At 44.4% G+C, this 14,392-nt stretch overlaps 1 protein-coding gene across 7 annotated transcripts in view; it reads right to left on the bottom strand.

Annotated features, from left to right (window-relative positions):
* Window positions 1-211: 211 nt before the first annotated feature.
* The window catches only part of disc1 (DISC1 scaffold protein), a 28,550-nt gene continuing 14,369 nt past the window's right edge, over window positions 212-14,392 (bottom strand). For 5 of the 7 annotated variants that reach the window (XM_035400651.1, XM_035400648.1, XM_035400649.1 and 2 more), the window contains exons 10-14: window positions 7,880-7,940; window positions 6,815-7,040; window positions 5,282-5,320; window positions 2,996-3,122; window positions 212-1,876 (exon numbers count right to left, since the gene is read on the bottom strand). In XM_035400651.1, the coding sequence (XP_035256542.1) occupies window positions 1,731-1,876; window positions 2,996-3,122; window positions 5,282-5,320; window positions 6,815-7,040; window positions 7,880-7,940 (599 nt within the window). In that variant the 3' untranslated portion in view covers window positions 212-1,730. Of the gene's footprint in view, window positions 1,877-2,995; window positions 3,123-5,281; window positions 5,321-5,943; window positions 5,987-6,814; window positions 7,041-7,879; window positions 7,941-14,392 lie in introns of those variants that run through there. The other 2 variants (XM_035400650.1, XR_004763381.1) reach the window with 2 other exon arrangements.

The raw sequence follows: 14,392 nt of genomic DNA, 5'->3' as shown, positions 1-14,392 counted from the left end.
CCTGTGTGTGCTGTTACAGCAGCTCCACTGTTACCCGTGTGTGCTGTTACAGTGACTATACTGTGTTACCTGTGTGTGCTGTTACAGGTGCCCCACTGTTACCTGTGTGTGCTGTTACAGGTGCCCCACTGTTACCTGTGTGTGCTGTTACAACATCACCACTGTTACCTGTGTGTGCTGAGTAATCCAAAAATTCATATAGAAGCCCATCAAGTGTTGCATGGTATATATTTAGTAAGAATAACAGAAAATGAATAAATATGAAATAAAATGCAAAGGATTAAAAACATAAATGCAGTAAAAAGAGACACAGCAGTTAGGATACAGTATCAAAGTTACTGCAGCACACAAACCTTAAAGGAGTGGTTTTACCTGCAGGGCTGCAGGTTTTCCTTCCTTAAACACACAAAGTGCCTGGATACATTCACACGCTTAACAAGACTCGTACAGTCAAACAGAACAGCAGATCAGAATAATCTGAGCTAAGTGGCACCTCCCTTTCAGACAGGTACACAAACATACCTGCACATGCCTCTCAAGAGGGCCGAGCGGGACCACCCCCAGGACCATGGACCAATCACATCCCAGAATGGGGCTCACTGTAACCACTCCCATACCCACAATAGGTGCCATGGTAACCACTCTGCATCCCAGTCAGCAATGACAAGGGGGGTCATGGAAGGATAAAGTGTCATATCAGCTTAAGAAAATCTGCAGCATCCCACATAAATAACAATAAAAGTGATAGAAAATATTATATTGCATGTAATGCAATTGTCATATATAAACTTCTCTTTAAAAAACAAACAACAAAAAAAACAAAGACAATGCTACATTGTACATGCTCCAAAAAGTAACAAATTGTCCCTGCAAGGAATGTTTATCCTGTATCCTAAAAGAACAGTTTCACACAAAATAGTTATGCAAAGACATGTTAGGTCCCTGGAGGGTGTTGGAGTCAAGTGTGTGGATGAACAATCTCCTCCATTAATGTTATTATAGTTATTTCAGTATTAGTAATTCAGCGAGAACTCAAAAAGCCTAATTATTCTGAGTACTCCACAAGCGCTCATAGCCCCTCCCTCCCTGGGGTGGGGCTAGTGTGGTCAAACCCTTCCCCATAGGCCTATGCTACAGTATGTGGACGTGTTTCCTGTGTTGTGTGGACGTGTTTCCTCGCTTGCTGTGGACGTGTTTCCTGTGTTGTGTTGACGTGTTTCCTCTCTTGCTGTGGACGTGTTTCCTGTGTTGTGTGGATGTATGTTGTGTGGACGTGTTTCCTGCATTGTGTGGATGCGTTTCCTGTGTTGAGTGCTTTTTTTCCCCAGTGTTGAGTGGAAATATTCCCTGCGTTATAAGGATGAGTTTCCTGTGTTTTGTGTTTGCTACGGTGTGTTGCTGTATTTCTAAATCGGACCCAAAAAGCACTGATGCTGTCTTCTGACAGATGGTAACGGATGCACCTTGTGCTTGAGCGTGACCATGCGGAAAGACTGAAGAGGAATTCTGGGAGTTCCCACAGCTGAAGACGGGGATCCCCACAGCGCAGAGAGGAGCCCCATCAGGGGAGTGTTTAGTGGATTTAAGGAGCTGCTGTGGGTGTGTCTGCAGGAGCTCAGAGATAGTCCCGCTCCACTCGTTTTCGGCGGGTTCAGGACAGGAAGGGGACGCCGGCCCAGCTCCTGCAGGGCGTGGAAGATGTGGGGAAAGGCGGGGGAGTTCGCCGAGCGTTAAATTGTCCAGCTGTCACTGAAGTAGTGGTCCTCATCTTCCTCTCCCTCCCTTTCCTCCAAGTCATCCTCCTCTTCCTCCTCCAGGTGTCTCTGCATGGCCTGCAGCGTGGCTTTCACCTCCTGGACCTCCTCCTCTAGAGACTGTGCAGGAGGAGTCAAGGACGCATTCATTCTCTCTGTGACGCAACCGTGACGCAACCATGATGCAACCATGACTCAACCACGTTTAACCACAAATGTATGACTTTCAAGGACTCTTCCCTGCAGAACATCGCAGCAAAACGGTAAGATGGATTGTGCTTGTGGGAACAAAAGGTACTGAACCATGTGACTCTGGCCTCATTTATATTATTGACATTATTCTGCCGTCAGCACTGGCATTTGGATAGTTTCCTGTATCTTTAGAGCAGAGTGGGCATTTTTTAAAAACTTTTTTCACAAAAAAATTTTTTAAAAACCATGGAAATCCTTCATGAAGAACTCCGTCATATCTACACCATTATATTTAGAGCTGGCAATGGGCCAAACAAACTATCCAGGATAAATAATTCAGAATCTTCCACTGAGGGATACAGACATGCCAATCAAGGGAGACGGTTTAACCTGCTTGGAGACTGAAATGAATAGTGCGGGCGTCCAGTTTAAGTGGCTAATCAAAGGGATGTGTTACTCAGCAGATGGTCCGCTGGCTCATTCATCTCTCCTCATTTATAATTAATCAGCTGTTAAAGCTCACTTCCCCACCACCCATGCATTATGGAGCAGGGACCACGCTACATCATAAGAGATAATGAAACTTATATCCTTTTCAGCAGATCAAATTAACAGCCAGACTGTCCGAGCCTCAACAAGTGTGCGGCCACGCACCTGCACGCACGCACGCACGCACACACAAACACACACTCACAGACACACACACACTCTCTCACACACACACATGCACGCACACACACACACACACCTTACAGGTCATAATAGACAACTGTTATGTTCACTTTAAATGGAGCTTGATTAAATTAGACAGTATATTCAATCTATATGTTGAGTGTAATGTAAGTATATGGGCAGTGCATGTAATATGCTGAGTGTAATATAAGTATATGGGCAGTGCATGTTATATGCTGAGTGTAATATAAGTATATGGGCAGTGCATGTTATATGCTGAGTGTAATATAAGTATATGGGCAGTGCATGTAATATGTTGAGTGTAATATAAGTATATGGGCAGTGCATGTTATATGCTGAGTGTAATATAAGGATATGCACCAGGGTAGGGTCCCGGTCCAAAATGGCAGTCTGCAGCTGTTCCTCCAGTGACTCCAGTCTGCGGCCAATCAGCTCACACTGTTCTGTGACCTCCGTGACCTCTGCAGCCACGTCACATGGGTCCTGTACAGGAAACAACAGCCAGACACCTAGTAGCTAAGTCCCCATCTCCATGCCAACCAAACTTTGTATTTACACCACGTCCACTTATCAGATGGTCTCGTCTGGAGTGACTTGCAATATTAAGTATGTACTGTAAGTACGTTTAATAGGTTTACAGGAGCAGGAGTAGCAACCAAAACAGGATAATTAAAACTCTTGGAGTTCTCTTCTTAATCTTCTTCTCAAATCTCTCATTTTCAGCTTGTGTTTTTGGTATTGCACTTACAAGCGCACTCTAATTAAGCTTCCAGTGAGCCTTCTCTTGCTGTAAAGACGGGTGGATGGGTAAGGGGAGCTGCCCTAGTTTCCTCACTCTCCACAGTGATTTTGCACACAAACACACACACACACACGCTCTCACACACACACAAGGCACAGAAACACTGATCTGACTCAGTACTTTACAAAGACTTCATTTTCTGAAGGTCAGATGCTGCCTTCGCTCCAGAATTCAAAAGTTTGTATTTTTCAGTCGACTACAAAATGTAACACTCAAGTATAATGCAACAAAATATAACACTCCCTTTTTCATTTTGCACAGAACCTGAGAAAAACAGAACAGAACAAAATAGAAAATAATATTTTAAGATTCACTCCTTAAGTTTTTGGTCTTTTCAGCAAGAAAAATTTAGGTCAATTCAAGACAATAACAGAAACTTTGACAGCCTTCTCTAAAAGGAGGTAATTTTGCAGATTCAATGGTGAATTGGAGAAGTGGCCTTCAAACAGCCTTGAAATGATAATAGACCATAATGGGGGTTATTCAGAGAAGTACGACATCAGCGTTTCCGTGGCGATAGGGGTGATACTGTCCTGACTCATAAACATTACCATCCTTCACCAGTTTACTGCCACAGCCAGGTTTTCAGTAGAATTCTTTGTCTTTGTTTGCTTATTCTGTTTGTTCTATAAATTGATTCAAGTAAAAAAACAATAAACAAATAAATTTAAAAAACTCATTTGTGGTGTAAGGCCGGGGTGATGTGTCCTAAATCAGTGAGGAAAAGGTGTTTTGTGTATTTTTATCCAATTTTGTCTAAAACAAAAACTGTACACACAAACACAAGACAGTGGAGGTATAATACACGTTCCACAGAACCACAAACAGTCCACATGAATTTCTCTCTCCAGCTGTTGTACTGATTAAAGGGCGTGTCACACCAATCTGGCCACCCCAAGTGCTACATCCTCCAGAAATAACTACAGAAATAAACCCGGGAGAAATGATACAGAAATCAGTGCATGCTTAAGAAAATAAACCAATGGGTGTTTATACAGGGCACGGGCGCTATGGAAACTAAAAGAGGGGCGGAGCTGTGACACTTTTTTTTTTTTTTTTTGCTTTAAAGTGCCGCCAATTTAGCAACAACCCCCCTGCACTTAGAGACCCATTTCACCCCAGAAGAGAGGGGGGGCAGGGAGCCCTGCAGGAATGGGGGCAGATACCCTGCTTCACGGTGAGCCCAGGTGAGGGTATTTGGTGCTGCTGAAGTTATTTTTAGGCGAGCATCGCTCTGTCTGTGGCTCAACAGGATAGCACTGCAGGCTGGAGGGCAGTCCCCTGGGCCATTAAAACAATGAACATGCACCCACCCCTGCAGAAAAAGCTTTGCTTTGGTCCCCAGTCTTTGGGGGGGTTTTGGCAAGAGTACACGGGGGAATAATTTTACTTAATTTTTCTAGATAATGGAATCTTACAGCATGACACATCTTAACTCCTACACCCAGTCCACATGCATCTTTTGTCTTGCATCAGTTTTTTTAAATCATCCAGACTTCACAACAACAAAAATTATAATTTAAAAAAAACATTCAAAGATTAAAGCAAAGGAATACTGGCAACATATTAAATATTGAAAACGAAATGAGTGAGATGTGAACCATCAAAAGGTATTCTAGCACAACAGGCATGTGATTGGGAGGCTACTAATTATCCATTATCCACTGTGCACCGAGTCTGAGGTCAGGCATTGGCAAAGGATCATGGGAGCTCCTGAGTCATTGACTCCTAATGGCTTCCAGGCATGCCAGCAGTGGCAGCGGCTTCATTAACAGATAAGCTTAACGACAGCAGCAAACCAAGTATAACCAACACAACACAGAGAGATATTAGACCTTACCTGACTGTCTTCCATGCAGAAAAGAAACTCTTCTAATTTCTGTCAAAACAAAATGAAAAACACGATCGTTAAACCCTGAAAAACAATTATCAACCTTATTTATTATTAAATTCTAAATCATTTTTGTAAATAAATGACAAATTGCAAACAATAGTGCAATTATACTCTCTGTATTCCCGCTGTACTGAAATAAGCTGTTTCTTATGCTGTAAATAATTACTACCTGGTGGCTATCACATTGTTTATGGCTATAGGCAAAAGTACATCACACATCACCAGAAAGAAATTAGTTTTCACTTGGATTATTTTTTTAATTAAAATATTGTGGAACAAATTTGTTGCATTAGCATATCAAGCAGACTCATAATAAGCCTCATTTATCAGAGTTCTCTGTATTCTGAGCCTTAGCAAGTTCATACACAAATCATGTACGTATCAATTCCGGAATGTGCACAACCGCGATGGAGGCCTTACATGTGGCCGCAGTGTGTAGGCGTTGCTTTAGCCTTTTTGATAGCTATGTCGACCTAATAAAGGCATTTTAACTTTTAGGAAAGGAATGTCTTGGCTCAGTTTTCTTTTTGACGTGTGTGTCTAGAGCTGCCTGTGGCACGGCAAAATAAATCAGAATGAGAAAGCAGGATACATGGGCCTTCGCTCACCTCCACCAGGCTGAAGAAGAAGAAGCTAGAAAGAGAAGCCAGTCTTCAGCGAGGCCGTAGAGAGAAAGAGAGAGGAGAGAGAGATAGAGAGAGAGAGAAAGAGAGGGATGGGGGAAGGGAGAGGATGAACGGGAGAGAAAACATGCAGGACGAAGGCCTGTTACTTGTTGAAGAGAGAAGACCAGTAAAGGTTAGTGCAGTATATGGAAGTTTAAAGAGACCCACACAACGTGAAAAACACACAGGACCAGGACAGTGAGCAGTAGAGAGAGAGAGAGATGGGAGGGACAGAGATGGATAAAACCAAAGTCTAAAACAAAAAGAAGTGTACAGAGCAGTTCCTTTGTGGCAGTGCCAGTAAAGTTTTGTGTTTGTGTTCAGGAAAAGGAGCCATCAGAAATGTAAGCAAAGTGCAACTGACACAGGGATTAAAACACATGATAACGCTCAGTTCACTCAGCTGGAATCTCCTACGCCTCTGTAATTCAATTAAATTTCAATTAAGGCACGCTCGTGTCCAATAAATTATGTGAGCACGACTGTGCGTTAATGTGATTATCAAAAGGGAGACGATGTAAACACCATACCATGTGTAAATGTGATTATTAAAACAGAGAGGCGTGTGGTAACATCGTTCCGTGTGTAAATGTGATAATTAAAACAAAGAGGAGCATATTCACACCGTTCTGTGTGTAAATGTGATCATTAAAACAGAGAGGCGTGTGTTCACATCGTTCCGCCTGTAAATGCGATTATTAAAACAGGGAGGCGTGTGTTAACATCGTTCCGCCTGTAAATGTGATTATTAAAACAGAGAGGCGTGTTAACACTGTCGTGCATAAATGCGATTTTTGAAACGCGCGTGCCTCACCTTGGTGAACTCTGAGTGCTGCAGGCCAGTCTCTGTGCACCAGCGCCCCCCGAGGGCCGTCAGCATAGCGCAGTCCTGCCCCTGCTTTGGGTGTGGCTCTGGGGGCGGGTCCTGAGTGGGCGGGGCCTCCACCCCGACAGACCTGCAGGAGCTGGGCGCGCGGACCAGGAGGTGGCACACCTCCAAATCTGCCTCCCAAACGCGCTCCAGCAGGGAGTTTCCACAGCTACGGGGAGGAGGGGGGGAGAGAGAGAGGAGAATCTGTGACATCACAGTCAGTACTCCCAGTAAAGACAATTTAAGTGCTGTCCAGTCCCAGGGGTCTCATCCCACACCCTGAGTAAAACACAGCAACGTTCACATGCTAGAAATTAATTAAATGCTGGGTACAATTGTACTTAAATGGAATGAAATTAAAAATATTATATAGACTCTATATATATTTATTTATTTATGTATATATAGTCTGTAATTGTCTATATATATATATATATATATATATATATATATAGGCATATTTGTATTTGTCTTCTGTGGTCTTGCTCTGAGAGAAAGAAAAATAACGTTACATAAGGATGAGTTAGTGTGCTATCACCTCTGTCCCAGACACAGATTGCAGTTAGTTTATTTTGGGAGCCCTCCCTTCCACAGATCACTACCCCCCCAGCAGAACCCCATCCCTTCCTGTCAATGCCAAATTTTCAGGCGAACATGAGCCCCCTGCCCCATTTCAGTCAGTCTGTAAGTCTATAAAAAGGCGGAGATAATTGCTTTTTAACACCGCTGGTCTCCACGGAGACCAGCCTTTTCACAGGCACCCACACCACACCGTCTGTCCCTCCCCCTCCTTTTCAAGCATCGCACTGGAGATGCCCATCATTCTGCTCCTCCAATCAGATTTCAGCAGCATCACACTGGAAGATGTCCTGAAAAGCCGAGGCTTGGACGCAATGTAAAATGAACTGTGGGTTCTGGGGCGAGCAGCAGGATGCATGGGCTGGACTGTAGGGGGCGCTCTTTCTCACCTGTACAGTCTGCATGCTGCCTTTTGCGTGCGTCACTCACCTGTGCAGCTTGTCCTCCAGCAGCTCGATGTACTTCAAGGTATTCTCCCTCTGCATGCTCTCTGTGAAGGAGGAAAACAACCACCGGTCATGTAAAGAGTCTGTGCATGACCATGGCTGCAACAAACCAAAGAGACTGTGCATGACCACAGCTAACAAACCATCTCAATCTGCAGATTCGGTGCGCTCACGAAGTTCAAAACAACAAAAGCGACCCAGGACAACAGCTTTAGCAGGGGAGTGAATGAAGGCTCAGCATGTTTGCCCGGGCTAATAAGACCTAAAGGTACCTCTCACCTCACAGCAGGAGCAACACACCTTTCCAGGCAGCGCTGAAAACTGTTACAGCACAGCACTGTGGGAAGGACCAAACCCAGACTGACCAATCAGCATCAGCTTCGCACACTTCCTGCTCCGCACCTCCCCCCGCATCATGCTCAGCGCTATTCACTATGCAGCCCCACAATCCTCAGCGCCAGAGACGGGAAGTGGCCGGGGCAGAGATGGAGGTGCTAATTAGAGGTGCTAATTAGCTAATTATGAAACATGAGTTCAGGGCCTGCAGATGATGACACCAGGATCCCCCAAAAAAAATTTTTTTTTTAAACATTTTTTGAATGTTTTTTTTTTTTTGTTGCAAAAAAGTTCCCCCACTCTAATTGGCGCAGTTTGCTAAGTTTATATCAGAGCTGTCGCTTGGTCTCCACCATCTCCGCAAAGCTCTCCTCACTGTCACACTGGAGCATCTTGGCTGAGAAGAGGCAGACCTTTCCAGGGGACTAATTACCACAGCACATGTCTGAATGGCTGCAGCATGCACAGACTGTGATCAGGAGTCAGCAGGGAGACCGAGGTTTCACAACGCAGACTCGGTGTGACTCTCGCGCACTGCGGCCTCAAACAGAACCACGCGAGGCTCGGTCCCACTCAGCCACCCAGCCTGGTGTTCTGGCCGGCGTAAAATCTCTGACGGACGGTGGAAAAACGCTGAAGTGACACTGAGCCAGATTTAATAAAATCAGACTCAGTACTGCAGTTGAGCCTTCTAGAAAACAACATTCAAAAGAGAGCCATTAACCACATCAAGAGACACTTAAATAATTCCCCAAAACGAAACCGATAAAATGGAAAATTAAAATAAGTTTAAGGAGATTTTAACGGTTGGTTCTAATGATAATCTAATTTAACGGCTGACGAAAGCCAATGAGAAAGTAAATCCCAGACACTCTAATCATCAAACGGACAAATGTACTGGTCTGAAGGAACAAACCGCTCAAACAGCGTGTGAGGTCGCTCTCTTTGCTGAGGTTGAAATGATGCAATAAGAAGCATTAAATAGCTTCTAAATGACCACAGTCTCCATTACCGGAAGCCAGAGACTGTGTCCTTCATATAACCTGCTGAGTTAAGGCACTCACTCAGGAGACACAGCTAATAAAGCACAACTTGCACAAAATAATTAAACTCAGAAATCGAGAGCTTATAAAATATTTAAAGCTGGCAAATGAGAGAAGCGGTCAACCGAAATTACTGTAAATGGTGTTTTCAGTGGCACCAAGGTAGGAATAATTTATGGAAGTTTCCTTCTACAGACTGAAATGATCCCACTCGGACAATATTTCAAGGAATAATGATAGTGTGTTTGCATGTGTGTGTTTGTGTGTGTGTGTGTGTGTGTGGTGTAGTGTAGGTTCCTGTGCATTGTGGGTACATGTCTGGCCTGATAGGGTGTAAGTATGGTGGGGGTGGGTACAGTTTGGAAGGGGTATGTGCGATCCAGTGAAATAGAAATTAACAGACTGGGTCATGCACTTAGTGGCACATACAGACTGGATATGATGGAGAACTTTTAAAGCTGCATTAGAGGTCTCTCTCTCCGTTCAGGACACTCAAGGTGCTGCTAAGAGGGGTCGGGCTTTGTCTGAGAAAAAGCTGTTAGCCAATCAGGAACTGAGAATTCAAACTGCCTTCCATTTCAAACTCTGTCAAACACACTTCTATTTTCTCTCACACCCATTTTGCACTTGTATCTGAGAGTATGATAGTGTGTGTGAGTGACAGTGTGTGTGACAGAAGGCAGCTGCTTTCTTACGATCAACCTTCTCAATCCACACTCTCTCACTCTCAGTCCCTCTCTCTCACTCTCACTCTCTCTCTGTCTCACTCAGTCACTCACTCAGTCTCTCTCTCTCTTTCTCCCCCCTGCCCCGCCCACCCCACCTCTGGCACAGCGGGGATCCACACGCACTCACGGCCTTCTGGCGCTGTGCTTCTCAGCCCTGACTCACAGGACGGCTCATAAATAAAGATACGGGGCGTCAGGTTTAATAAAGGAACCGAACCGGAGCTTCAGTGGACTGAATTCTCCTCCACAGCCACCACCCCTGGAGGCCCACTCAGGCACAGCCTGAACCCACACCCAGCACTACCCTCTGAAATTAGGCTACAAGAGAGAACCGTGTCCCCTGTGTGGATGAATGGAGGCTTAACTAAAAGATGACTAGTGTTGAGGTGGGGTCGTGTCCTGTTCAGAGACCACAGCATTATGTTAGATGTATATCTTGTATGTACTGAGCTATGGCAGCTCCTGAGGGTCAAACTTGTGATTGGAGTTATTACTGAATTGAGCCAGGGCGAATGAGATCAGCCATTTAAACCTCAGAAACACTATCAAACCTCAGCACATTCAAAAATAACACATAAGCTGTTAAATATGCACGAAAATACAGCAGAAATCTAAAGACACATTTAAACGAAAATCTTGCCAAAATAAAGGCATCATATGATTCATAGGACCCTTGAGGTTCCCATACTAAGAAAAAAAGAGAGAGAGGAGAGGGGGAGTGAGAAGGGAGAGAAAAAGAGAGATGCCACTTTTACTAAAGGATGGAGGGGAACTGTATGGGGTAATCTAGTTAAAGAGCTCAGCGTGATTAATGCTTTCAGAACTCTGCTGTTTGCTCGTTAACAAAGACAGACAGGAACGGGAGGGAAAGTGAGTGCTGCCCAATTTGCTGCCATGGTTACCCTGCTGCTAGGAGATGTCAGTGTTACCAAGGGGACTTGAATCTGACAGCGAAACACTCAATAATCTGTCAAAATATGAGTTCGCAAAAGTGCAGCCAAAATTCAGGAATCCATAAAAACAAACGGAAGTAAAAATATGAAAAAACAAATGCAGACGGATATGAACGAGCTTCATTACCACCCGCTTCCATACAGACTATTCAAGGCCAGAGAGCCCACAGCTGGGTAACACAAGAGCTTCATTCTGGAAGATCTGAGTATGCAACCGAAGTCTGATGTGTCAGCATTCACCGAGGATAAATGCACATTGTGGTGAGGAGTGTGCAGTGAGGGATGCAGGTTTGAATCCCATTCTTCTGTACCCTTGAGCAGAGTACTTCACCTTAATAATATTAATAATAATAATAACACTCCAAAATGCACCAGTGGATTAGCAGATTAAAAAGCAGGATAAATGTGAGCTTTGGGTGGGCGTGTCTGTAAAAGACAGATTGCTGGCTGCTGACACAAAGGATCCAGAAAGGCGGGTTGAGTGACAGGTTCTAATAAACGCAGGTTCTAATAAACGCTGCTCCCATATTCCACATTCACAACCCCGCGGTTCTGCTCCGAGCTGGGACCGCACCGCCGCTCTGTACCGGAACGTTCTGTACAGGTTCCCCAGGACGTGTACGCTGTGGCGGTAAGAAAGCTGTACCTCCACCTGTCCCGAAGCGTCAGCTTCTTCTCATTTTCATTAGCACTCGCACTGAAGTCCACTGGCTGTGCACCACAGCCTGGCAAAGCATCCATTCACATGGAGAATCAAATCAAATACGATAAAATATGTGCTGTGTAAACCATTCTGGATTATAGCACCTGCTGAAGTGCAAATGTAAAAAGGACACATGATATCAACAGCCACTGCGGATAAAACCGTCTGCCAAATAACTGTGATGTAACTGCCATGTTTTAACCTAGATTTTTGTCTGATATTCTCCAAGCTGGAAAAATAAAAAAATGTCAATGCTCTCCTTATAGGATATTAACATTCATTATGCTATGCTATTATGCAGAAACTAAGTTCCCATTAAGTAAAATAATGAATTGGAACTTTAGCGAGGAGCTGACCAGTGCTTCATTCATTTACTCATTTTCTCCTTCTCAGGGCATTCTGGGTCAAGAGCCCCAGCGGCTAGTCCAGCCAAGGGTGCACGGCATGATGGGTATTGGTGCTGACAGAGCCATTGTGATGTGAGAATGTGTTAATGTCGATACTGTGGGTGAGCAGGAGAGGATAAGCCACTATGGAGAAGCTCTGACAAACTGCTGACAGTAAGTCCATTATCCCTCTGCTGACAGTAAGTCCGTTATCCCTCCGCTGACAGTGACTCCATTTTCCCTCTGCTGACAGTGACTCCATTTTCCCTCTGCTGACAGTGGATCCATTATCTCTCTTCTGACAGTGAGTATATTATCTCTCTTCTGAAAGTCAGTACATTATCTCTCTTCTGACAGTAATTCCATTATGCCTCTGCTGACAGTGAGTCTATTATCTCTCTGCTGATGGTGACTCCATTACCCCTCTGCTGACAGTGGATATCAATTATCTCTCTTCTGACAGTGAGTATATTATCTCTCTTCTGAAAGTCAGTACATTATCTCTCTTCTGACAGTAATTCCATTATCCCTCTGCTGACAGTGAGTCCATTATCTCTCTGCTGATGGTGACTCCATTACCCCTCTGCTGACAGTGGATCAATTATCTCTCTTCTGAAAGTCAGTACATTATCTCTCTTCTGACAGTAAGTCCATTATCTCTCTGCAGACAGTAAGTCCATTATCTCTCTCTGCTGACTGTGAGTCCATTATCCCTCTGGGCACAGTGAGTACATTATCCCTCTGGGCACAGTGAGTCCATTACCTCTCTGTTGACAGTGAGTCCATTATCTCTCTGCTGACAGTAAGTCCATTATCCCTTTGCTGACAGTGAGTCCATTACCCCTCTGGGCACGGTGAGTACATTATCCATCTGGGCACAGTGAGTCCATTATCTCTCTTCTGACATTGAGTCATTATCCCTCTGCTAAAAAGGACCTGTGGTTGATTGGCTGAGATTGTACTAATGCTTAAGGGCTCTAAGGAGACAAGCTGTTAATTGTCTGTGAATTACACTAATAAATTGGTTTTTGGATTTTCTTTTAATAATTTACTCTGAACTAGAATCAGTAGCAAGAGCTCAGGATGAAAATATAAAGATTTTACACTAAGACAACAATAATCTCCACTAAAACAACAATGATCTGCATTGGTCAGGATTATTATTATGGGTGACTTGATGTGTAGAAAGCAGTTGGCACTAGCAAAGATCACCCGAAAGACAACCGATATCAAAGCTTTTTTTTTGATGATTCCAAACTCAAGAGCACCATTCTGGTTTGGATGCGTGTTTGTCTATGTGTGCGTGTGTGTGTGTGTTTGTATGCATGTGTGTGTCTGTGTGTACATGTGTGTGTGTGTGTGTTTGTATGCATGTGTGTGTCTGTGTGTACATGTGTGCGCGCACGCACGTGTGTGTGTGTATCGGTGTGCGTGTCACACTACGCTTCCCTGTGGGGACAGGAACACAATGTGCCCTTTATGTGTCAGAGAGCCATTGTGATATCATGCAAGCTGTACTGAACTCGCCCTCAGTGGACACTTAACACCACCCATAACCTATAATTTACCAGCTACTGCACCTAACGCACACATGCATGTACATGCACACACACACACACATGCACACACACCTGCATGCATGTACATGTATACACACATACACACACCAGTGCACATACACACAAACACACTCCAGTGTATACACACACACACACACACCTGCATGCATGTGCATGCACACACACACACACACACGCGCCCTGAATTCATCTCACATTTTTTGAGAATTAAACACATGAAATTACAATAATTACCCATCAGGGTTTATTCTTGTTGCCAGTGGCAACAATTCAACCCCTTGTCAGAAGGATCAAGAGGCTGGGGTTTCTGTGGAAACGAGGGCGGGGGTCTGGAATCTAAGGGCACCATCACATTCATGTGTCTCTTCCTGAACGGTATGAGACACAGGGCACCTGGGGGGTGTAGTCAAACAAAGCTCATGCTCTCCACACAGTGACATGCTCCATGGGTCAGAACCGCTCCCTGGCTGTCACAGCAGTGCCGTGGCTGGGCTTAAATTGAACACGTCCCTGCCTTTCCTACCGCAATGAAAAATCTTTACATCATTATGCAGTTTCAAACAGAATGTTTCACTGAAGCTGAGTGATAATTTACAGCATTTATTTGGCACTGTGGAGAGCGAGAAAAGCTTGAATCACAGTCTGTAAAAAATGTGTGTCCGTAAAAAATCTGTGCGTGTGAGAGTGAAACGGAGTATGGGTTTCTCACATCCTGAAGAAACGGCGCCCCCTTGTGCATTCACTATGGAAGTGAAAGCACAGAGCTG

This window comes from Anguilla anguilla, chromosome 18, assembly GCF_013347855.1.
Source record: "Anguilla anguilla isolate fAngAng1 chromosome 18, fAngAng1.pri, whole genome shotgun sequence".
NCBI classification, from domain to species: Eukaryota; Metazoa; Chordata; class Actinopteri; order Anguilliformes; family Anguillidae; genus Anguilla; species Anguilla anguilla.
The sequence above is the reverse complement of the archived record's forward strand: the minus strand, read 5'-3'. Positions and strand labels throughout refer to the sequence as shown.